At 41.1% G+C, this 25878-nt stretch overlaps 2 protein-coding genes, 1 long non-coding RNA gene and 2 other non-coding genes across 13 annotated transcripts in view; 3 read left to right on the top strand and 2 right to left on the bottom strand.

Annotated features, from left to right (window-relative positions):
- Window positions 1–227: 227 nt before the first annotated feature.
- Window positions 228–5629, bottom strand: LOC120892583 (uncharacterized). The gene is made up of 5 exons (XR_013426127.1): window positions 5453–5629; window positions 4508–4611; window positions 3878–4057; window positions 3174–3229; window positions 228–1964 (listed from the first exon to the last, which is right to left on the bottom strand). It is a non-coding gene; the product is annotated as an uncharacterized LOC120892583 (long non-coding RNA).
- Window positions 5630–5652: 23 nt separating this feature from the next.
- Window positions 5653–10269, top strand: Rps3a (ribosomal protein S3A). Its single transcript, XM_005337597.4, has 6 exons — window positions 5653–5810; window positions 6562–6665; window positions 7052–7239; window positions 9013–9221; window positions 9831–9940; window positions 10099–10269. The coding sequence occupies exons 1-6, from the start codon at window positions 5749–5751 to the stop codon at window positions 10218–10220; spliced, it is 795 nt and encodes a 264-aa protein (XP_005337654.1). The 5' UTR covers window positions 5653–5748; the 3' UTR covers window positions 10221–10269.
- LOC120892653 (small nucleolar RNA SNORD73) lies at window positions 8186–8258 on the top strand. Its single transcript, XR_005737436.1, has one exon. It is a non-coding gene; the product is annotated as a small nucleolar RNA SNORD73 (small nucleolar RNA).
- On the top strand, window positions 9491–9558 carry LOC120892654 (small nucleolar RNA SNORD73). The gene has a single exon (XR_005737437.1). It is a non-coding gene; the product is annotated as a small nucleolar RNA SNORD73 (small nucleolar RNA).
- A 10820-nt stretch (window positions 10270–21089) lies between the features above and the next one.
- The window catches only part of Sh3d19 (SH3 domain containing 19), a 175411-nt gene continuing 170622 nt past the window's right edge, over window positions 21090–25878 (bottom strand). For 8 of the 9 annotated variants that reach the window (XM_078022039.1, XM_078022038.1, XM_078022043.1 and 5 more), the window contains one exon: window positions 21090–22996. In XM_078022039.1, coding sequence (XP_077878165.1) covers window positions 22880–22996 — 117 coding nt within the window. In that variant the 3' untranslated portion in view covers window positions 21090–22879. The remainder of the gene's footprint in view (window positions 22997–25878) is intronic. The other variant, XM_078022037.1, reaches the window with a different exon arrangement.

Here is a 25878-nt window from a genome sequence, read left to right as displayed (position 1 = left end):
AAAAGTAACATAAAGGAAAAGAACCAAATGAAACTTCTGTAACTGAAAAGCAGTTATTTACTTATTTATTGCAGCCCCCCTCCTACCAGGGGCTCACACATGGTAGCCAAGTACTCTACCAATAAACTGCATCCCTAGCCCTTATTTTTATTTTTGGTCCTGGGGATTTGGTACAGAGGATCTTTATCTGTGAGTACCATCCCCAGCCTCCCCCCCACCCCTTTTTTTTCTTTTGAGACAGGGTCTCATTAAATTGTTGAAGGTCTAGCTAAGTTACTGAGGCTGGCCTCAAACTAACAAAGCTAGAGCTGTAGCCTCCCAAGTCACCGGGATTATAGGTATGAGCCCCAGCACCCATTTGTTCCATTTCATTTTATACAGGGTCTCCCTATGCTGCCTGGGCTGGTTTCAAACTCCTGGGCTCAGGCGATCCCTGCTTCAGCCTCCAGAGTAGCTGGGACTCTATGCAACACACTACCATGCCAGAGTCCTAAAAGTTTTAAATGATGACCAGGAATTCGATATACTGACTTCATATATCCCCTTTTATTCAGTATAAGAAATTAAAACTGACGATTGCATCATTTAATGAAACATTGTCAGGAAAATATAATTTTTTTCCTATAAAACTTTGTGAATTTGGGCTGGGGTTGTCACTCAGGGGTAGAGTGATCACGTAGCATGCGTGAGGCACTGGGTTCGATCCTTAGCACAACAACAACAACAAAATAAAATAAAGGTATTGTGTCCACCTACAACTAAAAAAATGAAAAACTTTGTGAATTTATTTTTAGAGTTCTTTTTTTATTCTACTCTATATTACTGTGACTTCTTCATGTGGGCTGCAGATAAATTTTTTCTCAGTCCTAGGAATAGTTATACTTTTGAGTAGCTATTTTTTTTTTAATCTCATGGACAGTACAAGTGGTTGTTTTGTACTTGTGATGACCACTAGATGCACTTGAGCTGAGATGAATTTTCAACTCTACAAACTGCAAAATTGCAAGATACATTTCTTGTGTACAGATTCAACAAATGCTGGTTTTATTTTCCTTCTTTTCTGTTTTCTTTCTTTTGATTTCCTCACTGTCTTTTTCACTATGACCTGGCATTTTAAAAAGCACCAGTTTCAGAGGTTCAGTCCATGGTTGGCCAACTCCACTGCTCTGGGACAGGGATGAGGCGTGATGGAAAGGTGTGTCAGAGGAAGGCTGTTCATGACAGCTAGGAAGCAGAGCAAACATATACATTTAAAAAGGGGGGAAAAAAAAGCTTTTATTAGCCAGGTGTGGTGGCACATGCTTATAATCCCAGAGACTTGGGAGCCTGAGGCAGGAGGATCACAAGTTTGAGGCCAGCCTCAGCAACTCAGTGAGACACTGTCTCAAAATTTTAAAAATAAATAAAAAGGGCTGGGGGTGTTAGTTTAGTGGCAGAGAACCCCTGTGTTCAATCCCCAGTACCATAGGAAGGGATGCAGGAGTTTTTAACTATAAAATAACTTTTAGGAATGAAATAGACTTCTGATGAATCCCTTAGGTACTAGAGCTGAAATAAGCTAGATACAGCTGGTTCCACTAATGATTTCCCTATGACTTTTACTCTTGGACAAAAAGAAGTCTTAGACCAGGAAGAAAGTAAGTTAGAGTTTTATATGGAGTAGGCAGTCTGAGGATCTATAACAAATTCCACTGGAGAAAATTTAAACTAATGAATTGCCACCTAGGTAATAAACTTAAGTCAAGATCACTATTTGAGGCTGCAGGTATAGCTCAGAGCTAGTATGAACAAGGCCCTAGGTTAGATCCCCAGCATCTCTCTCTCTCTCTCTCTCTCTCTCTCTCTCTCTCTCACAAACACACACACACACATTGTTATTGAAAGAAAATTAATATAGTTTATTAGACTTGACATTATATTTGGGACGACTAATTGATTTCCTCTGGTCACTAATTTCCAGCAATCTGTAATAAGAAAAATAAGGTCTACATTGTTCACAAACTTGATTTATTCACCTTATAGAATATATCATTTTTATTTGGGGAATCAAAATATATTATTGTTGTTGTTGTTGTTATTATTCTAGGGATTAAACCCACAGGTGCTCTACTACTGAACCAAACTTTTTTATTTTACTTTGAGACAGGCTATCACTAAATTGCTGAGAATGATCTCAGACTTTCAATCTTCCTGCCTCAGTCTCCTGTGTAGCTGGGTCATAGGCATGCCCACCATACCTGGCCAAAACACAATTTTAACATGAAATGATGTTCACAGTAAACAAAACTTGTTTTTTAGTTTGGCAAATTTTTTTTAAAGAGAGAGAGAGAGAGAGAGAGAGAGAGAGAGAGAGAGAGAGAGAGAGAAAGAATTCTAACATTTTATTTATTTTTTTAGTTTTCGGCAGATACAACATCTTTGTATGTGGTGCTGAGGATCAAACCCCGGCCTCACGCATGCCAGGCGAGCGCGCCACCACTTGAACCACATCCTCAGCCCAGTTTGGCAATTTTTTAAAATTGCAGGTCTTTTTTTTTTTTTTTTTTTTTTTTGTGTGTGTGTGTGTGGTGTGCTAGGGATTGAACCCAGGGCCTAGTACATGCAAGGCAAGCACTCTACCAACTAGCCCCAGGCCTGTTGGTTCTAAAAATTATTTTGAAAATCTGGACTAATCTACTAAATCCAAAATGTGACCCATGTCAATTCGACTCTTATTTGTTCATTCAACACATAATCTGAGGGGTTGCCACATGAGATGGGACACAAAGAAGAAACAGGCTGCCCTGTGTGCTTTTTTGCTCATGGTGAAAAGGACCTGTTTAGTCAGCAGTTACTAGTCAGTCTTCTGGGAGCAGCTGTGAGGGAAAGTCTATTTGTCTAGACATCCAATCTCATGGAAAAAGGAAATGAAGCTGAGCTGCCTTGAAAATGCACAGGTACGAGCCTGCTGATGAAGGGAAACATGGAAGCAAGAGAAGCGTGTGTAGTCGGGAACTAGGAAGGACAAAGGAATAAGTGAGGCTGAGTAAGTGTCATCCTCAGCTAAGCACTTTTTTCCCCTTGGAGGGGGGCAGAAATAGAACCCAGGGCTTTGTACATGCTAGGCAACCCCAGCCCTTTTTTTTTTTTTAAACAAAATTGTTGTGAGAAACACATAAAACCTACCATCTTACCATTTTAAGAGTACGCTTCAGTAGTGTTAAAGTATATCCCGACTGTTGGCTTTATCCTACAGGAATAAATAATTTCAAGTTGAGACTAGAAATTTAGAAAGACTATCTTAAAGGGTTGGGGTAAAAGGAGGCAGGGGCTGGAGGATAGAAGGAGGGAAGGGATTATATGATTTGGATGGTAGCAACAAGGGGTTCACTGAGATTCTGGGTTCCTCATGGCTGTGCAGGCATTGAACCACTCATTCCTCTGTGGAGCAAAAGGGAGAAGGCTAGGTGGCCAAGAAATGCAAGGGTGCAGTGTGTTTTTTCAGATTGGACTAGTCACAGATTCAGGAGTTCAGAGACCTACAACATAACTGTTCAGATCAGAGATGGTTTTACTGACAGGGAAGATCTGTATCGTATATTAGCCTCACTGAGGAAAAATCCGATTGATTGGTACCTGGATGCTGTGACAACTTAGGCGCTGGGCCCTACACTTGCACCATGTCTCACAGTATTTGGTAAAAAGTTAGATGCACAGATACCGGAGATAGGATCAGAGTGCTTTTGATTGCTTCTTTTGGTGGGGAAATCACTGGGGATTGAACCCAGGGTGCCTCAGCTACTGAGCCATATCACCAACCCTTTTTGTTTTTTATTGCTAAGTTGCTTAGTGCCTCAGTGAGTTGCTGAGGCTAGGTTTGAACTTGTGGTCCTCCTACCTCAGGCTCCACAGTTGCTGGGATTACAGGCGTGCACCACAGGTCTCAGTTGCTTTGATGAAGGAGCAACTGGCACCATTTGGGAGGACCACCTGAGAGAGTTGCTGACTACGCTGTGGTCAGTACAGCATGTCTCTTGAACTTCACGATGAGGAAGTGGATGAGCTGTGAGAGAAACACCTATTCACAAAAAGGGGAATTTCAATTACATTGAGTTCATGTGGATCCTTAAACAGAACAAAAGACAATCATAACTAAAAAGGACCCTCACATGTTAGCCAAAAATTCCTTGTTGCCACTTTGGGTGTTTCTGAAAATTTCTGAGTCTATCGCATGCCCTTAGCTTTAGAACTTTTGCCTTTCATATTGTATTTATTTTCAGACATTTGGCACATATATCTTTGCAGTCAGACTGGAAATGAGATTTTTTGTCATTTTCTTTTCTTTTTAAAAAAATATTTATTATATATGTATCTTTAATTTTAGGTGGATATATTAGTTTGTTTGTATGTGGTGCTGAGGATCGAACCCAGTGCCTCATGCATGCTAGGTGAGCACTCTACCACTGAGCCACCATCCCAGCCCATTTTTTTTTTTGTCATTTTCAACATAGAAAATAGGGCAACTTACCTGTGTGTTATGGCACACGCACAACTGTAATCCCTGCTACTTAGAAGGCTGAGGCAGGAGGATTCCAAGTTCAAGGCCAGCCTGTGCAACAAAGTGAGACACCACTGCCCACCCCAAGGGAAAAAAAAAGGAGAAGAAAGAAAAATAGCATAAACTTATTAGTAGCTTCCCACCCAATAACTGGAGTTAATCTATTTCTTTAAAGAATGTTATTTGCTCAATGTTTTCTGAACCATAATTAAATTTTGTGATTAAAAAAAAAATGTTTACAAGTTTGCTGGTGGATTTGTGAGCAGGGGATGATTTCTAGCTTGGTCATCTTTTTTTTTCCCCAGAGGGGAAGTTTGCCAAAGGAATTCAACACACCCGGCTGAGTACCCAACCTGTATGCTGTATGGGCTAGAAGCTTTCCAGGGGCCACATCTTGCCAGGAAATGTTAAACTGCGACAGTTAAAAAAAAAAAGTGTGTGTGTGTGTGTGTATATATATATAAAACTCACTGAGGCACTAAGTATATATAAGCAATATATATATATATATATATATATATATATATATATATATATGAATTGCTACAAAAATCTTAAGAAATTAGAGATTTTACTCTACTTTAAAAAAATGTATTGTTACTGTATAACAAACACACTTTTTTGGGTTTCTTTTCCTCTTTCCTCCCCCCGCACTCCCCCCGCCCCCAACTGGGGGTTAAACCCAGGGCCTGGCGCATGGTAGGCACACACTCCATCACTGAGCCACATCGCCAATCTTTTTCATTTTTTGAGACAGGGCCTTGCTAAGTCGCTGAGGCTGGCCTCCAACTCGCCATTCTCCTGCCTCAGTGACTGCAAAGTGCATGCTCTTGAGAAGAAACGTGGCTGAAGTGTTAGACGGTGAGTTCAGGTTTGAAGGATGCTGAGTGGCCCTCTCTTTATTCGGAAACTTACTTCCTCACTTCAAAGCCACAGAAACCACAGGTCACTAGGTCTGCACCTCAGGCGGCTGGCACCTGAGTCTCCAGAGCACGGTCTCCCAGCGAGCCCAAGGCGTGCTAGGCGGCCTCCTCACACACGAGGGCGCTCTCGCAACTACAGTCGAAGGAGTAGCTCCGTTTGCTGTCGCGATATTCTTGACGCCGGAAGGGCGAAAGATCAGAGGTCACGTAGACGGCGCGTCCCGTTCCCGTACGCCTAAGTTCTCGCGCGAGTGGCGCTTCCGTCCTTTTGGCTCTCTGAGCAGCACCATGGCGGTAGGCAAGAACAAGCGCCTTACAAAAGGCGGCAAGAAGGGAGCCAAGAAGAAAGTGTAAGTGGCGACTATCGTCGGTCCTCGCTGTTGGGGTCCTGCTGGAATCGGCGGGCGGGCTCTAGATCGCGGTGTGGGCTGGATGGCGAGGATGCCGGTTGGATTGCGCTGGCCCTGACTTTGGTTCAGAGTGCACCGCGGCCTGGCGGATCTGGGTGCTGCGTTGCGCAGGGCTGCCTGCTTTTCCCCAGACTTCCTGGGTCTTGTGCGCGCCACGTGTGAGCCGAGTGTTCGCCGCGACTCGGCGTGTTCTGTTCTGTGCGCTCAGGGTAGCCTATGTCCGTGGATTTTTGGTGCCACTCCATTAACTGTTGTCCAGGAAGTTTCTCCCTCAGGGACCCGCACCTCTCTACTGCTTGGGCCCCGTGGGAGGTTCTGAGAAGCTAACCCTAAAGGGTCTTTGTTACCACTTTGTGCCTTCACGAACCTGTGGAGTTCGCGAGACGTGCAGGTTACCGGAGGAACATTTGTCCGTGTGATGGGCGGATCATGGAGGAGAGTGGCCATAACCTTAGAGTCTGTAGGCTGTACAGCGAGGCTCAGAACATCAAGCTTCACGTGTGCGTGCCTCATTTCACTGTGAGGGAATTGATTGACTTTAGTGTTAGGTAGTAGTTAAGTAGTTAAGATTTCTTAAAATCTTGCTGGGAAGTGAAGTTAACATTATTGTTAAATAAGGAAAGGTGTAAGAAATTTCAGTAATAAATACAAGACTTGCAATGAAACGTAAACTTTTTTTTTCCCCCCCTAGGGTTGATCCATTTTCTAAGAAAGATTGGTATGATGTGAAAGCACCAGCAATGTTCAATATAAGAAATATTGGAAAAACATTAGTCACCAGGACCCAGGGAACCAGTGAGTATCTTATACTTGGTTTGCATTTTCTTTAATTGAGGTATATGTATTGTAGTAGGCATATTGGGCTTCTGTTCGTCCCGTGACAGGAGACTTTAAGGACACCTCGGTTCTTGGTTTTAGGTTTGGCACCTGTGGTGGTTGTTTTTGTGGTACTCTTAAGCAAGAGTCGTGCTTTTAGAGTTCACTAACAGTGGACAAGTGGTTTGGAACTTCTAAGGGGCACTGTCAATAAGTCATTGAAGTTTTGATGAATTTGATAACAAAGATTAAGGTCTTTATTTACCATTAACTTAATTTTTAATCTCAGCTTATATGCATGACTTAGTAGACTTGTATTTATGTAATTCCTAATGTTAATCAGATATTCAATTCTTATTTTGTAGAAATTGCTTCTGATGGCCTCAAGGGTCGGGTGTTTGAAGTGAGTCTTGCTGATCTGCAGAATGATGAAGTTGCATTTAGGAAGTTCAAACTAATTACTGAGGATGTTCAGGGAAAAAACTGCCTAACCAACTTCCATGGCATGGATCTTACCCGTGACAAAATGTGTTCCATGGTCAAAAAATGGCAGGTGAGACCCAAAGTTTTCTTGGAGTTCATAGGGTACATGACCAAGGATGTCATGGTGTGATGACAGGAAGGGAACAAATGTAATGACGATTTAGGTTTCATTTGAAATTTTTGATTTCGTCCTTTTAAATATATATTTTTTTGTCAGTGAATCTTTATGTGGTGCTAAGAATTGAACCCAGTGCCTTACACATGCTAGGCGAGTACTTTACCACTTCTTTATGACCCCAGCCCTTGATTGTGTTCTTGATTTTTATTATGTGCTAACTCTGGTTGCTACTGCTGAGTTTATGATGCCTTGGCCATCCTTTATTTTATTTATTTATTTTTTTTGGTGGTACTGGGGATTGAACTAGGGTCACACATGAGCTATGTTCCCAGCCCTTTAAAAATTTTCTTATTTTGAAACATACCTTGCCCAGTTGTTAGTGATCCTTTTCCCTCAGCCTCTCCCCAATTGGGGATTATAAGAGAGTGCTACCACAGCCAACTATGATCATCCTATTTTACTTGACATGTTTAAATTGAGTCCAGGGTTTAATACTGAGTTTTCATCGGTGTGTTTGGAACCACCAGGGGAGGCTTGCAGTTTTGCCTGTTTCTAAAATATTTTGGGATCTCAAAATCTAGTGAATTTAGAGTGAAAGGGGGGCTCAGGTTAACCTTTTGATTGCCTCTGGCTGGGAGGTGTAACAGTGGAAAATTCTCTGATGTGGTGTTTAAATCATGACTCCATGTCCCATTATATTCTTGAGAAGTAAATTTTTGTTTGCTAAGCTTTGTTTCTTGTGGAGAGAAGTATATTCTTTCAATGAATTGTGGGGGTGAAATAAGCAATCCATGTAGCACAGTGCTTAACACAAAATATTCAGCTGGTGGTACCAGAAAATATATTGGTTCACAAGTGGCTGGCTAACTGTCTAGTTTTGGAATATTTTGTATATGGGAATGAATGATGACAAAATGTTTCGGTCCCAAATGATACATCTTGATTATACCGTTACATTTATTTCTGACATTCCCTTAAGGTTTTATGGTTGCATTTCTGGAAATGTATGACTGTGGTTGTGTTGATGTGTTCTTTTTCTTTTTGTGGTGCTGGGGATTGGAAATGTTCATTTTAAAAATAAAAGTATGTTTAATAAGTGGAAAGCAGGCAAATCAATTTTTTCGTGACCACCTAAGGTGGCCTTTTGTATTTTAAATTTAGACAATAATATGATCACTCATTATGAACTTTGATTATATATTAGCTGTGAAATTAAATATTTAGTTCTCCATAGCTTTAGTTTGGAACATAAAATATTTTTTTAAGAAATGTGCTTTTACAGTATTTGTTCAGGACAATTTTTTTTTGGAAGGTGAAATCATATACATTATTACTTTTAATTTTTTTTTTTTTTTTTGTCAATGGGCCTTTATTTTGCTTATTTATATGTGGTGCTGAGGATCGAACCTGATGCTGATGGTCTACCACTGAGCTACTACTCCAGCCCCATTTGATTGTTTATTGTTTTGCAGTGCTGGGGATTGAACCCAGGGCCTTGTGCATGCAAGGCAAACACTCTACCAAACTGAGCTATATCCCCAGCCCCCATTTCTTTGATTTTTGATTTTTTTTCTAACTTGTGATCCTCCTGCCCCTACCACCCACGTTGCTGGGATTACAGGAGTATTCCACTGCATCCCACCTGGTTGTTTTTAATAATGAAATTGAGGGTTGAATTAATGACATTAAAATGTGTTATATCTGACAGTGTCTTTTTCTCTCTAGACGATGATCGAGGCTCATGTTGATGTCAAGACTACCGATGGTTATTTGCTGCGTCTATTCTGTGTTGGTTTTACTAAAAAACGCAACAATCAGATACGGAAGACTTCCTACGCTCAGCACCAGCAGGTCCGCCAAATCCGGAAGAAGATGATGGAAATTATGACCCGGGAAGTGCAGACAAATGACTTGAAAGAAGTTGTCAATAAACTGTAAGTGTTTATTTTGTTCCTCTTACAACAGAATCCTGCCTTAGATGAGGGAAAGCATATGATAACCCTGGCTCCAAGGAGGAACCAGACCCATATTTAAATCTTCTCTGTGAATCCTGGCTATATCCCTTAAATGAAAGAGTGTTAAAATGTTTAAGTAAATTGGTTTTTTGTTTGTTTTTAATCTTTTTGTGGATGAAGCTAGCAGCAGAAAGATGTTTTGCCTTAATTAGAAAATACACAATCTTCCACAATTAGTAATGCTTGGGAACAGGTGATGAAAAAAAGTTTCGGTCCCAGATGATGTCTAGTGATAATTAAACATTTTTCTGATGTTCCCAAGCAGCATACAGATGTTTAAGAGGGTGTAATAGTTAACCGTTAAGGCTTGGACTCAGAAGGCTTAAGATATTAATTTTTTCAGATAGTCTATTCTTGTAAAGAGGTGATAATAGTCTTAATAAGGATATCCTTCGGTTAAGTGAGGCGTTTTTATGTGTAGACTTAACTCTAGGGTTTCTTTCCATGTAAAGGAAATGGGATATCCCATGTGTGAGAACCAGAACTTTGGTTTTTGTATTTAATTTCACCATCACTTGTGATTTGCAGGATTCCAGACAGCATTGGGAAAGACATAGAGAAGGCTTGCCAATCAATTTATCCTCTTCATGATGTCTTTGTTAGAAAAGTAAAAATGCTGAAGAAGCCCAAGTTTGAATGTAAGTGAGAAATCGCAATATTTGTGAAAGAAAAATGGTGGGACTAGATAATTTTTTTTCTTAGGGCCAAATAACACCTTTTTTCTTTTATAGTATATTGAACAAATCATTGTTTCAAGATATGATAAGCTATAACTAACAATGTTTTTTCTTTTTAGTGGGAAAACTCATGGAGCTTCATGGTGAAGGTAGTAGTTCTGGAAAAGCTACAGGAGATGAGACGGGTGCTAAAGTTGAACGAGCTGATGGATATGAACCACCAGTTCAAGAATCTGTTTAAAATCCAGATTTTTAATAGTGACCAATAAAAAGTCCTATTTGTGATGGTTTGCTCCTGAATTTTCTTTTAAAGTAATCTGACAGCGTGGTGAATCAGATTCTCTGAGTTGGTAGTGACCTGGTGAAATTTTTAATGGATTTTTATCCATGAAGTAGCAGAAATAGTATGGAAATGGTATTTCACTTATCACATGCCCTAAAGGTGGTTTTTCTTTCCTTTTTTTTTTTTTTTTTCCTTTTTGTTTAAAAACAAGTAGATGCTGATGAAGCTCGTTTTGGGGCACAGGCATTTGTTTACCATCTGGTGAGGGCCTTCTTGCATGGCAGAAGATATCACATGTCAAGCAGACTGGTTGGTTTGTCTTTAAATGTTTAACCATCTGGAAGGCTTGTTAACAGTTCGTTGTTGGGTCCTTCCCTCAGGTTTCAGATTGAGTAGTTTTAGAATGAAGCCTGAAATTTGGCATTTGTAATAAGTTCTCAGGTAATGCTGGTGGTGCAGATACACTTGGTGCTAGACTAAATAATGAAAGCTCTGCTGGGCAGGGTAGCACACCTGTGCCTGTTCCAGCTGCATGGGAGGGTCACGTGAAATAAAAATTAAAACTGAATTTAAAAAAAAAAAACCAAATCCTGTCTTTAGCCTCTCAACTATAAAAACAATGGCAAAATTTGGATTTAGAGTTAGTCATCTGCACTCCAAAGCTGAATTCCGCTAGAGAATGCTTGTTACAGGTCTGTTAACAAATGGATATTTACATTGCCCTGTATTTCCTCTAATCACTCCCTGTTTTGTGCTTATTTCTCAGACCTTCAGTTTCCTTTTTTTCCCAGCTGATGACCTTGTTTCCTATAATCACCAAGAAGGTTAAATAGATGAGGAGTCACAAATTTCCATTGCTTCTGCTCTGTCATCAGTGTGTGCATGTGTTTGTTTTCTGCCTTCTCATCACTGGATGGACTGTGCTAAAACAACCTTTCATTCAAGCATTAGATACCATATTGTCATGCTTCATTAAGCTCTTGGTTCCAGCAGTTTATTTCTTTTACCTATTCCTTTCATCAGCCCATAGGCAAAGTAACTCCATTCTTTTTTTGTGTGTGTGTGTGGTAGTGGAGTTGGACCCAGGGATACTCTACCACCAAGCAACTTTCCTAGCCTCTTTTATTTGAGATAGTCTAAACATAAGTTGCTGAGGCTGTTCCCAAACTTGATCTTGCCTTAGCCTCCTAAGTAGCAGGGGTTAGAGGCATGGTCACTTTGGTTGAAATCCTTCATTTCTGTACCCTTCCAGGGGACCCTGCTTAACCCTCCCCTATAGCAAAGCTCAAATATATATATATATTTTTTTTTGGTATTTTTTTGTACTGGGGATTGAACCCAGATTTTCTTGCTTCATAAGCACTTTACCATTAGAGCCACACACCTCCCCCTGCTCACTTTTTACTTCTCTTGAATCTGCTACAATTATATATTTACCCCTATACCATTCCAAGAAAATAATTTTGGGGGCTGGGCATGCTAGTACATACCTGCCCCAGTGGCTCAGGAATTTGAGGTTTACAGTGGCACTGAGCTGTAATCCCAGCTACTCCAGAGGTGGAGGCAAGAAAGTTCAAGGCTAACCTCAGCAATTTAGCAAGGCCCAAAGCAACTGAGCACTGAATGTTTCAGGAGGTTTCTTCCATTAAGAGCACTGCTATGGTTTGCTACTAGAACAAGTTGAGCTGTCCTCTGCCACCAGTGCTAGAGGTCAGTTGCAAGTGCCCCTACTATCTGACATCTAAATTTTTCACTAAATGAGAGATGAAAAGGCAGACTCTCCTCAGTTTTATATGCTTTGACTGGTTTCATTAAACCACTAACGGGAGTGTTGATAACGTCAGTAAATTCAGGGTCTGTTTACCAAAGTTATTTGTGATCCTGTTGTGGGTTCACAATGCTTATTTCCAATGACAATCAAGGAAAACCTGCTGACTAACCTATTGACACCTAAAGGAAACCCAACCCCTTATTACAGGGTTTGTATTTTGGACACAATATGTGCCTCATTCAACATTCCTTGCTGTTCAAGTAAAAAATGGGGTGTTCTGGGATGCAGCAGCCTTCGCCTCATTTGATTTTTGCATGAGGTGGTGCGCCAGTCAGCTCTGCCATTAATATAATGAATAACCCACCAGGCATGATGATGCATGCCTGTCATCCCAACTACCTTATAGGCTGAGGCAGGAAAATGCAAATTAAGGCTACTCTCAGCAATTTACTGAGACCCTGTCAAAACAAGGGGCCAAGGATGTAGTTTGAGGTAGAACACCCCTGGTTCAATCCCCAATACTACAAAAACTGCAAACACCTGAGAAAAATAAAAAAGGGGAATGGTTTATTTGGCTCTCAGTTTTGTATTTCAGTCCATGACTGACTGGCTCTGGTGCTTTGTGCCTGTCGTTGGCACATCATATCATTGTATCACCTATAGTAGGATGCAGTTCTGCCTCAGCCTACCAAGTAGTTGGGATTACAGGCATCCCTGGTGGGTTATTCATTATAGTAATGGAGAACTGTCCAACCACCACTTCAGGCAAAATTCAAAAGAACTCACTTCATGGCTGTGTGTAAGAGGAGAGACTAGGGATCCACAATCCTTGAGCTCCTAAAACCTCCCACTAGGTCCCTCCTATTAAAGGTTCTATCACCTTCCATTAACATTTTGGGCTGAGGACCAAAAATCTTCAACACTCGGGCCTTTGAGGTATATATAACAAGTGGCAACAGCAACTCAACACAGCTTAAATCCCACTCTACAGCAGGTGCCATTGAACTTGCTGGCTCAATGGGGGTCTTACTTAAAAGAGCCCCTAAATAATTGGATCTAATTCATGGCTCAGATAAAAGCTGTTGTGGTTGTACAACCTCAGTACCAGCTGTGATGAACATGGTTACTGGTCAGGGCAGAATTCAAGCTATTCTAGATCTAGACAAATTCCTTCAAATGAACTTAGCCATATTTTTGTTGACCTCTGGACTCTTGACAGTGGCCTAGCCATCTGGTCTGCCACTTCAAAAACAGGCAGATCAAAGGCACCCTTTTTTAGGATTGTACACTGTGGAAATAGATTGTGCTTGCTCACTGGACCATCTAGGGCACTCTTGTAGATGACTCGGGTAAATGCCAGTTCTCTGGTGAGGTGAGGCATACTGGATTTAAGGTGTTAATCAAACCAGCACTACTCAGATTGTCCCCACAATGGCAATGTGGCCACCATCATGGACTAAGCACACAGGAAAAAACTCTTGCCATGCATGGCAGTCTTTGTGACTCCTGCCAAAAGTTACTCCATTTGTCTTGAAGCAAATGAGGCAATAATACACAGGGCATTTGTCCCATTTGTTCCTGATTAACTACTTTGGACCTTTGGCCTCCTCCAAGAATAACTAATGGTGCTGTACCACTGTGGACAGATTTTTAGACTATGATATCGCTGTTCCAGTCTGACCAACTGACTTTGGCCATACAATTGTAGCTCTTGAAACTAATGTGTCATGTTCTATGTCTTCTAGACCATCTGCAGTCTGACCACTGGGTGCCTTCTGTCACAAAGGCCACCTAGCAGTAAGCTAAACAGATTATTTCATGCTCCCCACCATCCACAGATATCTGACATTGTTGAGCATTAAAGAGGTTTCCAACTACATCACCCTCACCTCCTGGTCCACATACCTGAGCAAGGTAGTTAGATCACAGAATATGGGGAGTTCCCAGAAAGGGATTCTCTCTGCTGCCTGCCAGGAAAAAAAAGGATCTGAGTGAAAGAATGATTAGAGAAAAGTTGGTTTAGGTATCAATTTTCTGGCAGTGGAGAAAAGCAACAACTCTGGCACTTGGGGGAAAAAAATACCTGAGGCCCCAGGAGTGAGGGAAGGGAAATAATTCATGTACAATTTGTTCCCTAGATGGTGGTTTCTCAACCTTGGCACTATGGATATTTAGGCTAGATAACAAGGGACTTTGCCATACATGGTAGGATATTAGCAGTTATCTCTAAATCTTTACATATGAGCTAGATACCAGTAGCCCCTTCTCCCCAGTTGTAACAGAAATGTCTTCAGACATTGCCAAATATCCCATGGGGTGGTGGTGGTGGGCAGAATTGTCCTCAGTTGGAACCACTGACCTTGACCCCATTCCACTACCTGATTCAAGTGGCAGTTGCAACTATGGGTGTGACCTGCTGAGTTTGCCATTTCTGTCCACGTACTATGGAAATAAAACTCATGTGGATGTGCTTTAACTGATCTGCTGTGCCTGCTGCCATCACAGAAACTCCCTAATCTGAATGTGCAGACACAAAAACCAACACAGCTTTGATTCAACCTGACCACTGATATGCTTTTGATATCTGAGTGGCCTTGGATAACATTATATATAGGAAAGGAAGGTGCAACTATTGGGTGACACGGCCCCTGTGACTAAACTACTATGGAGACAATATAAATCAGATTCACCAAGTCCTGAACTAAAATGACTTTGGGGTTATATGTCCGTATGTAAGGGGAAAAATGGGCCACGAGATGTCTATTGAAAACTGGGTTTGCTTTTGGGCTCATTTACTGTCCCACTAATTACTGACAATGATACCAAAGACTAGCAAATCAGTTTAAACTCTCTTGAATAGGTCATAACGAATAATAGAGGCTGACCTTAAAATACCTCCTGGCTCCCCAGACACTTACAGTTCACTATCTGGGACCCTGGAGAAGATGGCTGAGATCAATGCTACAGGCTGCCTTCATCTGCTGCTTTGAGTCTTACTGATAATAACCGTAATTAAATGGTATATGAGACAAATTTAGTGCATTTGGTTCTAGCCTCTGTTGGCTGGATTAATCAGAATGGCCATCAGAGTAGTTTACTCATGTAAAAATTCAAGTTTGGCCAACAGTGTGTCAGGCTGTGGAGTGAATTGTGAGAGGCAATCTGCCATAGACTGTGAGCATACCTGCACATTCTTGCAGAGTATGCCAAGAATACAATCCCTTGACTGCTCTTTGCCTGGGCCATTTCTCAGGGTTGCCTTTATGTCCTTGTGAGCAACGTTGAGGGATGAGGTAATGTTTCCCCCAGGAAAAAAAGCAGGCTTGCTTCCACTTGCTATAAAAGTGGTAAATCTTAGTGTTCCTTTCCTGTAACATAACCTACTGCACAATGGGCCTTTGCATCACCTCACTGGGATTTAGGAGCTTCAGGAACTGACACAAATGAACATGAAACACAGCTATGACTTTTGCTGTAATAAAGTCCTTTGTTTCTGACCCAGTTAGTCTCATGTCTTCTGCCAGCACCCATGAGACTGCCAGGCTAACTTTTTAGCTTACAAGTTGGGTAAAACATCAAGCACTGCTCAGTTCCTGATACTTTTCTCCTTCCCTATTATTCTGAAGCGAATCTGACATATCAAACATAAATATTTTAACATGTATCAATTAGCTTTCCATCACTGTAACAAAATACCTGGGAAAATCAACTTATAGAGAAGAAAAGTATATTTTAATTCAGTTTCACAGGTGGTTGCTTGGTTCCCTTGCCTTTGGGTCTGTGGTATCATGGTATATCATGGCAGGAATGCATGGTGTAAGAGGGCTGTTCCACCTTATAGCAGCTAAGAAGCAAAGGGGAGATGGGAGGGAGTCCGCGTCTCCATACCCTCTTCAAGGTCGGCCCCCAATGACTTAAGTCCCTTCTACTTAGCCCTTCTGCTTTAAAGGCGCCACCACCTCCCAGTAGCACCACAAACTGGGGACATTGAGCCTTTAACACAGGGTCCTTTGTGGGACAGTTCAGACCCAACTACAGCAACCTCTAAAATGAGTCCTTAGAAACACAGCAGCCCGGCATGGGAGTGCACACCTGGAACCCCAGATACTCTGGGATCAATCTCCAGGACACCATAACCACAAACCTCTAACATGCTTCCAAATTTGACAGTTCCCTGTCATTTGTCACCTGAGTAATGGGCGATTCTCTGTTGGAAGTTACTACAGTTTGGATCTGAAATCCTCAGTCTGGGGCATTATTAGGAGGTGGTGGAACCTTTCAAAGATGATTCCTAGTTGGATGAAATTGGGTCAGTGGGGGAAGATATTGAGACCCTGGCCCCTTCTCTGTGTCCCAGCTGCCATGAGGTGAGCGATTTTCTTCACCATGTGCTTCTGCCATGAGGTACCGTGTTGCCACAGGCCCCAAAGTGCCAGGGCCAACCAACGTGGACTGAAACCTTTGAAATCATAAGCCAAATTAAACCTTCCCTCCTTATAAGCTGTTTGCCTCAAGTGTTTTTTTTTTAATATTTATTTTTTAGTTGTAGTTGGACACAATACCTTTATTTATTTATTTTTTAATGTGGTGCTGAGAATCGAACCCAGGGCCTCACTCGTGCCAGGCAGGCGCTCTACTGCTGCGCCACAGCCCCATGCAGCCCTCAGGTGTTCTTAGTAGCAGGCAGTTAACTGACATAGACACAGGCCATGATAAGGCTATGCGAGTGTGACATCTGTGAAGAGCAAGGGCTTGAATTTGCGAAAGCTATCCTAGAGTTAAGGTACGGCGGCTGTCAGCTCCTAAACTTCTGTGATGCTGTAAGTTTTAATTTTGTGGTACAGGAGCCCTGAACCCAGGGGCGCTCTTTTTTGATTTTGTGTTGAGACAGGGTCTTGCTAAGTTATTAAGGTTGGCCTTGAACTTTTGATTCCCCTGCCACAGCCTCTCAAGTGGTTGGGATTATAGGCATGTGTCACCAGGTCCAGCCTCTAACTGTATTCTGTCAAAAGAAAATGTAACTTACTACGATAGCGGAAACTGATATCAATAGACTAATAAAACCAACTGCTGAGCTGGTCCTGTGGGCACATGCCTATAATCCCAGGGACTTGGGAGGCTGAGGTAGGAGGATCACAAGTTCAAGGCCTGTCCAGGCAATTTAGTGAGGCCCTGTCTCAAAAAAATTTTCAAAAAGGGCCGGGGCTATAGCTCAGTTGTAGAACACTTGCCTTGCACATGTGAGGCACTGGGTTCAATTCTTAGCACCATATAAAAATAAATAAATAAAATGAAGGTATTGTGTCCATCGATGACTATATCATATATATATCAATAAAACCTTCATTTTATTTATTTACTTTTATGTGGTGCTGAGGATTGAACTCAGGGCCTCACATGTGCTAGCTGAGTGCTCTACCGCTTAGCCACAACCCTAGCCCCACTAAAAAAATATATATTTTTTAAAGTTTAGAAAAGGTCTAGAGATATACCTCAGTAGTTTAGTAAACCTGGGTTTAATCCCCAATACCAAAAACAACAACAAAAAAATCAAAACAGAAAACCCAACTGTTAAGGATTTGGAGCAACTACAATTCTCCAAACATTGCTAATGGAATGTAAAATGACACAACCACCTTGGAAAAAATAGGCAGTTTCTTATAAAATTAAAATATATCTGTTCTGTGACCTAATTATTGTTGTTATATTTTGCAGTTCTAGGGATGGAACTCAGGGCCTCATGCGTGCCAGGCAAGTGTTCTACCAGAGCTACATCCCTGCCCCATAATCATTATTCTTAAAAGATGGAATTTCACAGGCTGGGGATGTGGCTCAGTGGCAGGGTGCTGGCCTGGCAGGCCTACATGTCTCCCTGGCTCCAATCCCCAGTGCTCATGGTGGGGGGAAGATGGGATCTCACTATATTGCCCTTGGTGGCCCCAAACTATGAGCTCAAGTGATCCCCTGCTTTAGTTTCCAGAGTACCTGGGACTGTATCATGGCCACCAGGCCTGGCCATGACCTAATATTTTTTCCTAGGTATTTTTCCAACAGAAATGAAAAGCTGTGCCCACAAAAAAAAAAAAAAAGAAAATGTTTGTATCAGCTGGGTGGGTGGCACACATCTGTAATCCCAGCAGTTTAGGAGGCTGACGTAGGAGGATTGTGAGTTCAAAGCCAGTTTCAGCAAGTTAGCAAGGGCCTAAGCAACTCAGGGAGACCCTGTCTCTAATAAAATACAAAACAGGGGGCTGGGGATATAGCTCAGTTGGTAGAGTGCTTGCCTCAAATGCAAAAGGTCCTGGGTTCAATCCCCAGCACCAAAAAAAAAAAAAAAAAAACAAAAACCACTGGCTCAGTGGTTATGTGCCCCTGGGTTCAATTCCTGGTACATACACACACACACACACAATGTTCACACCAACTTTATTCATAACAGCTAAAAACAATAGGAAAATGGACAAACAAAATGTGGTATTCATACATTGAAAAGAATGGGAATGAATCGATGCCACATAGGTAAATTTCAAAAGTATTATGCTGCGCAAAAGAAGCCAGAGGAATAGACTCTGTAAGATTGCATTTTTATGAAATTGGAGAACAGGCAAAACCAATCTGTGGTGATGGAAATCAGACAGTGATGGCCTCTGCAGGGGGCAGGGAGGGAGATGGGGATGGACTGGAAAAGGGTGCGAGGTAAGGCAATGGCAAAGTTCTACATGTTGGTTGGTGGTGACCGTCGGAATATAATTCTCAAAACTTACAGAATTACTTATTATCTACTCATTTTATGTAAAAAAAAAAAAGGATCTAGCTAGGTAGGTGTGAACTTGCTGCATTTCGGGGTCTGTCTGTCTCACTTTGGGGTATGCCGTCGGCACACCACACTAGTCCCTTCTCACCCACTCAGTCCGGAACCAAACCTAAATAGACTTTACTCCCCCTTGTCATGGGCTTCTTGGCTTCCGTGGTGTTCAGGATCTGGATTGCACGTGTCACTCAGCACAGTGGCCAGGGCTTCTCCTCCAGGAGTTGTGTGACCAGTGGTGATGATGATGTCCAACCTTCCGGTGGTCATGGTGTCAGTACATCGATGACCTGATGGTAGTGAACTTCACTGCCAAATCCAAAGAGGAAAAATCTCGCCTTCTTTATTGGGATGGCAAGTTTTTGGGGGCCACTGGGTGCAGGGTTCTGCTCTGCAGCTATATTTGAGAATGCGATGCTGATTTTCATCTTCCCTGAGGTACTCGGCTTCCTGTCTGGTCTCATCACCATCCTGATTTTCCTCAAAAACTAGTCTGTTTCTGTGTCCATCAACTGGACTATGATAGAGAGGCACTCCACCTCCTTCCAGCAGCAACCTGCACAGGGCCCACTATCCCACTGGGTAGGAGGCTTCGCATTGCACAGGGTTGTAGTGCTCTATGTGTTGATTCCAATCCACCCCTGACCCCTTCGCTGCAGTGCTGAGTCTCACCACAGCCCAGCGAAGTCCTGTGACCGGCACAGATGCAGGCCTTTGCTCCCTCACATTCACCTGCCCTTAGGATGCTGTCTATACAGATCATTTTTGTCACTTTTTTTTGCGGGGTGGTGGGGCAGATTGAAACCAGGAGGGCTTAACCTCTGAGCCACATTCCCAGCCCTTTTTATTTTTGAAACAGTCTCGCTGAGTTGCTTAGGGCCTTGCTAAGTTTCTGAGGCTGACCTCAAACTTGTGATCCTCCTGCCTCAGCCTTCTGAGTCATGGGAATTATAGGTGAGTGCCACTACACATGGCCTCTTTTCCTTTCTTTAACCTCCTATCTATTTTATATTCTGTCATCCATTCAGGTATCTAGGCAACATTTATTAAGCATCTATGAGATGCAAAGCATTTCTTTGAAGCATTTATAACAGTAACCTTAGGCAAAATCATTCAGCCTCTGCAGGCTGAGCTCAGCTCTCCAAAAACCCCTTGGCAGTTTAACAGGAAGAATTTGCAATTAAGGGAGTGGCCCCTAGATGGTGGTATTGTTCTGAGTGAGGCTCTGGATTTTTTTCCTTTCATATTTACAGTGAAGTAAAAAGACATAGGCTAGAAAATGATTTCTCATTAGTTCTATAAAACTTCACTGCTTAAAAATTCACTCAGTGGCATTCAAAATGGCATTGCATCATGAGTCGTGTGGCCTGTGTGTATTTGACATTAACTATAACCATTAATGATCATATCAAAGTGAACATATTCCCTTATTATTAGCCCATATACCCATCAGTATTTTCTCTAGGTATATTTATCTAATCTTAAGAAAATGAATAAAATTTAAATGGTGATTGTTAAGAGCATTGATTTATAACCCTATAGAAAAAATCTTTTCAAATACTAGTTGTAATAATCAAGTTTTATAAAAAAACTGACTTCTTTCATTCTGAATGTTACAGATTAATTTCCAGGCCTGGGATTTCCAGCCATGAAAACAAAGGTGCCTTTTAAAGAAATATGTTGTCTTTTAGTGTTCAAAGGCTAATACATAATGTGGCTTCTTCAGTTTTAACCCAACAATGAGAAAGGATTCAGAGACTCAGGATTTGAGCAGGCTTAGATGAACAATATCAAGTTTCCACTTAACATTCTTGAAAGGAAACAAAATGCATTCCTATTTCTTCCCTATAAAACTAACTGGGCATAAATATGTTTCTACTTAAACATGGTTGAGTCTCACCTTGAATTCAATCAATATTGAGAATAAGAAATTATCTATGAAAACCCACTGGTAACATTTTTGCTTTCTATCTGCTCAGTGGGAAATAAATGGCAAGCAAAAACCAGAACATAACAGAGGTAAATCATACATAACTGGATTTTGTTTCAATACAGATTTTTGCCAATGAATTAAAGAGAAAAGATAGTGTGTAGATCTAAGATAGTATTGCTATAGGTGAAATTCACCCACCCACCCATCCATCTATCCAACCAACCAAGCAACCAACCTATATGGTCCAAGGGATTTGAGATATGAAGATAAGAAGATGCCATTTCCAATCTCAAAAATTCAGTCTAGTCTAAGAAAGGGGCTTGGAAAAGTTCAGTTCGGTTTATTATAGTGTCAAGTAGATTTACAACTATTGCACTTATCGTTCTGCTTACAGAAGGCCAACATTAAGGGGGATATTTTTCTCCAAAAGAGATAAGTTTTCAGAATCTTCAATATATTAAAATTACACAGGCAAAGATAGAAACCTCATGTCCCGTTCCCTAGCCCTGCCCCCTTCCTGCTGTTGTACAGTTTGCTGCCAATGAGAATTTTAGTTTGGATAATGGTTTAAAAGTCATCCCTTTCTCATTAAATGACCTTTGAGTGAAATTGGACAAGAATTCTCTTTATACTCTCTTCCTCACCCCAAACATAGAAAACACAGCTCCCATACTCCAAAATCAAATGTAACCATAAACCTTGGAGGTGAACTTCACTCAAAGACAAAGTAAATATTACTTCCTTCCAGACTCCACGTGGCATTCAGGTCAAGTGCAATCACTGGCTGCCCAGCTTTTGGGCAATGGGAGAAAACGACAGAGGCTCAAAAGTGATCCAGCATATAAAATTCTTCTCAAAAACAGAAGAAAGTCATGAACATTGTTGGGAAAGTGTTTTACATTTTCAAGAAATTCTATTCTACTGATGTGTTTGGAAGATTGTCTTCAACCTATTTGGCTTTAGCCCATCAGCTGTAACTGATTCCGTCATGTGAAGAACCACTTTTATCTTAAGCTTTGCAATGTATAACAATGGATGAAAGGAAAGTGGTTTTCTTATTTACTCTAATAATTGTGCTGAGAAGAGCTGGCGGGGGGCGTGGCTGGTGGAGAGTACCAGCCTTCAGTCCTCTTAAATTATTTTTCATTCTGATTATATTTCAAATAAATGAGTGGTGGGGGCTTGGCACTGTTTTTCATCTTAACAGTTGCTCTGCATTCAAAGATGCTCTATGTGATTCATAATGTCCTACCATAACAAGACACAGCTTTATATATTACTGGGGTAATGCAAAGAAAATGAATTTTCCTTTGGGTACCAGTAATTGTCAAAGGAATGATTGCAGATTCAGAGAATGTGCTTTATAATAACCCTGTTAACATAAAGCATAGACTGAGCAAAGAAAAACCATGGCATGTGTGTGGAAGAGTCAGCTGCATTAGCAAGGCATCTCGAGGATGGTTTGGGCTTTTTTGACTAAGATACATCAAATTTTGACCCCCTTCAGCTCCTTGGACCAAGAGGAAGCAGTTACATAGGAGCATTTGCTGAGTGTGAGCTGATTTTGCCATGTGCTTAGAAATGTTCCAACTAGTTAATAAACTCTCTCTCTCTGCCCTGGTACTAAGGCTAATGTGCTCAGGCTGTTAGAAATAATTTGAATATCAAAAATGAAATTGAGATTACCAACCATGTCCTGATAGTTACAGCATGTAGAATGTCAAACGTCCTCTTTTTAAACTAAAGTAAAAATGAAGAAGCATGGTTAATTCATTTGTGCTGATTAAAACACACCTCCAAGTGCAACTTGGGTTTGCAGCCACTCCATGCAGCTGCGTCACCAGACACTCTCCCTGGGGGAGGGGGGGACATGTGTTTCTGCCTTGCTAATCCCTCCAGGTGTCTTCCTAGCCCATGTGCACACTCCCACTGTGAAGGAAAGCTAGCTACAAAACCTAGAAGTTTTCTGCTTTCAGAAAATTCTAGTGTATCGTGTACACCTCAGGTATTTCTCTTTCTGCTTAAAAAAATAGTGCAAAAACATCCGATAGTCAAAATGATAGTTCAAGCGAGTTTTCATGCCAAGGAACAGTGGAGCGTCACCTTTAGCTGACTTGTAGAATGTGAACGTAGTTTTTGGGAAATATTCCAGATTTTCCCATTAGTTCTCCACTCATCCAGTCGTCATCTACAGATTCCAGCTCTGTTATTATATCCCCAGCCTGTAATAAGACAGGAATTGGAAATAAGTATTGGTTTCTATTGGATCTAAGCATGGTAAGTAGCCTACCTGGAAAGGCATGAATAGTCTCTCCTCTTTATAGAACTCAAATATCTTGATTTGCAGGGAGAATTCAATGACATGCCACAGAAATGATCTACACCTAATGATGATACCATTTGCTTCCCTATTTGTCTTCCTCAAATCCTATTCCCTTGCCATTATCAATTTTGCTGCACTTTGATTTTCATGCTAATAAATTGGTGGTGGTGGGGGCAGTACCAGGGATAGAACTTAGGGGAACTCAACTACTGAGCCAGACCCTTATTTTATATTTATTTAGAGACAGGATCTCACTGAGTTGCTTAGCACCTCACTTTTGCTAAAGCTGGCTTTGAACTCATGACCCTCCTGCCTCAGCCTCCTAAGCAGCTGGGAATATAGGTGTGCGCCATGATGCATAGCTCTGCTTATAATTTTATGATTCCTAAAGTTACCACCGCCAATTGAGAATCCTTCTTGAATAAATGACAATATCAGCCATATATACACATACACATATATTTTCATCTAACATTATTTACTGAGCTCTTAGTATGTGCCACTCATTGTTCTGGGCACTATGGAAATAGTAAATAGGCGTCATTCTCAAGTGGGAAGACATAAGCAGAGCAAAGCAGACAATATGGAGTTGTTGCCTCATTGGGGTAATCAGAGAGGGTCCCATGGAAGAACAACACTATACAAAGCCTTGGAATGAGAGTGAGCCATGTGCTTACTGGCTGCCTGGTCCTAATCTATGCACTTTACACAGGAACTAACTCAATTTAAACAATACCATAGTCCCAGAGATGGCCATCATTATTATTGTCCTCATTTTAGAGCTACATTTTTATATATTTCTTTATTTTAAAGAAAACAAAACTAGTCGCTGGGCGTGGTGGTGCACGCCTAAAAGCCCAATGGCTGTAGAGACTGAGGTAGGAGAATTGCAAGTTCAAAGCAAGCATGAGGGGTGCCTGGGGTTGTGTCTCAGTGGTAGAGTGCTGGTCTAGCATGTGCAAGGCCTTGGGTTCGATCCTCAGCACCATATAAAAATAAATAAATAAATATTTAAAAAATAAAGGTATTGTGTCAAACTACCACTAAAAAATATTTTTTTAAAAAAAGTTAAGCATCTGCAGTTTAGCAAGGTCCTAAAACAACTCAGCAAGACTCTGTCTCTAAATAAACTATAAAAAAGGATAAAAAAAGGGCTGGGGATGTGGATCAGTAGTTAAGCATCCCTGGGTTCAATCTCTGGTACCAAAAAAACAAAACCAAACAAAAACCAACCAAACAAAAAACTAGTAGTGCTCAGAGAGACTACGTAACTTGCCTGTATCACATGTGTGAGTAGTAGCAGAGCCAGAATTCAATTCCAGTGTGATTCTAAGGCTGAGATTCTAGGTGGTAACCACATTTTACACTGGATCTTTTTACTTAGGTTCTTACTGTAATTGCTTTTTAAACATCCTGAGCATTTGTCGTGTACATAATGGTATTCAACCTTCACCATTTGGTTTTTTGCATTCCTCCATGGCTCAATATCAAACTTACATTTCCCCCTTATCTTAAGAGCTTCACCCTGATTCAGAACACTCACTGATCTTCACCAGGTTAGTCAAAGGGGCAGAGTCTTATTCATGTGCAAAACAGAATTCTTCTAATAGATGAAGACATTGACTATTTTGCTCTTTATGGTAACTAACCATTTTGGGATAATCTGGGTTCAAGATTCTACAATGGTCCAAAGTGACCCTGGATACTCTTTAAAATAACTTTATCAGGTTACAGGGGTTTATTTGTAGCCCTAGTCATTGCCCTCTAAAAACAATGGTTTGATTTAAAGCTCCCCTACACTATTACTGGAGATTTAATCCAGGGACTCTTTACTATGAACTAAGTCCCCATTCCTTTTTATTTTATTTATTATTATTTTTTTAAACATTTATTTTGTTTTTGGTTGTGGATAGACAAAATATCTTTATTTTATTTTTATGTGGTGCTGAGGATCGAACCTAGTGCCTCCCACTTGCTAGGCAAGGGCTCTACCTCTGAGCCACAACCCCAGATCCTTCTTTTTATTTTTTTTTAAATATATTTTTAGTTGTGGATGGACACAATGCCTTTATTTAATTAATTCATTTATTTTGATATGGTGCTGGGGATCAAACCCAGGGCCTCATACTTTCGAGGCAAGGGCTCTGCCACTGAGCTACAATCTCAGCCCTCTTTTTTATTTTTTACAAGAGGATCTCCCTAAATTGCTGAAGGCCTCACCAAATTACTGAGGCTGGCCTTGAACTTGTAATCCTACTGTCTCAGCCTCGGGAGTCCCTAAGACTATAGGCACTTGGCACCACACCCCGGCAGATTTAAAGCCTTTAATTATGGAAAATGGAAAGGAAACATTTTGATTGTCAGACGTCATTAATCTATTCCTGCTAAACTCTGTAAAATTCTGGCTATTCGCCAAGTGTGGTGGCACACACCTGAAATCCCAGAGGAGGATCAAGAGTTCAAAGCCTCAGCAACTTAGTGAGGCCCTCAGCAATTTAGTGAGACCTGTCTCTAAGTAAAATACAAAAAAAGGGCTGGGGATGTGGCTCAGTGGTTAAGTGCCACTGGTTCAATTTCTGGTAACTCCATCACCCCCTCAAAAAAGTAAATTCTGGCTATTCAGTTCTGTTACAAATAAGTTCCTTCTGATTCCTCAATTATAGTATAATGTTGGACTGAAGCTATTTTTCTTAGCTCTGGTTCATACCTACACACCATGTCAATTTACTGAGAGGGTTATTTTTTAAAAGAAATTCTTTTTTTTAAATAGACTTTTTACTT

This window comes from Ictidomys tridecemlineatus, chromosome 9 (assembly GCF_052094955.1).
Source record: "Ictidomys tridecemlineatus isolate mIctTri1 chromosome 9, mIctTri1.hap1, whole genome shotgun sequence".
Lineage (NCBI taxonomy): Eukaryota > Metazoa > Chordata > Mammalia > Rodentia > Sciuridae > Ictidomys > Ictidomys tridecemlineatus.
The sequence above is the reverse complement of the archived record's forward strand: the minus strand, read 5'-3'. Positions and strand labels throughout refer to the sequence as shown.

What these genes read in the sequence shown, in the direction of transcription:
- Rps3a (XM_005337597.4), top strand. Translation starts at nt 5,749, where the DNA reads ATGGCGGTAGGCAAGAACAAGCGCCTTACAAAAGGCGGCAAGAAGGGA. An exon ending in AAGGGAGCCAAGAAGAAAGT is followed by an intron (nt 5,811 to 6,561) that starts GTAAGTGGCGAC and finishes TTCCCCCCCTAG; the next exon opens with GGTTGATCCATTTTCTAAGA. An exon ending in GAAGAAGCCCAAGTTTGAAT is followed by an intron (nt 9,941 to 10,098) that starts GTAAGTGAGAAA and finishes TTTTCTTTTTAG; the next exon opens with TGGGAAAACTCATGGAGCTT.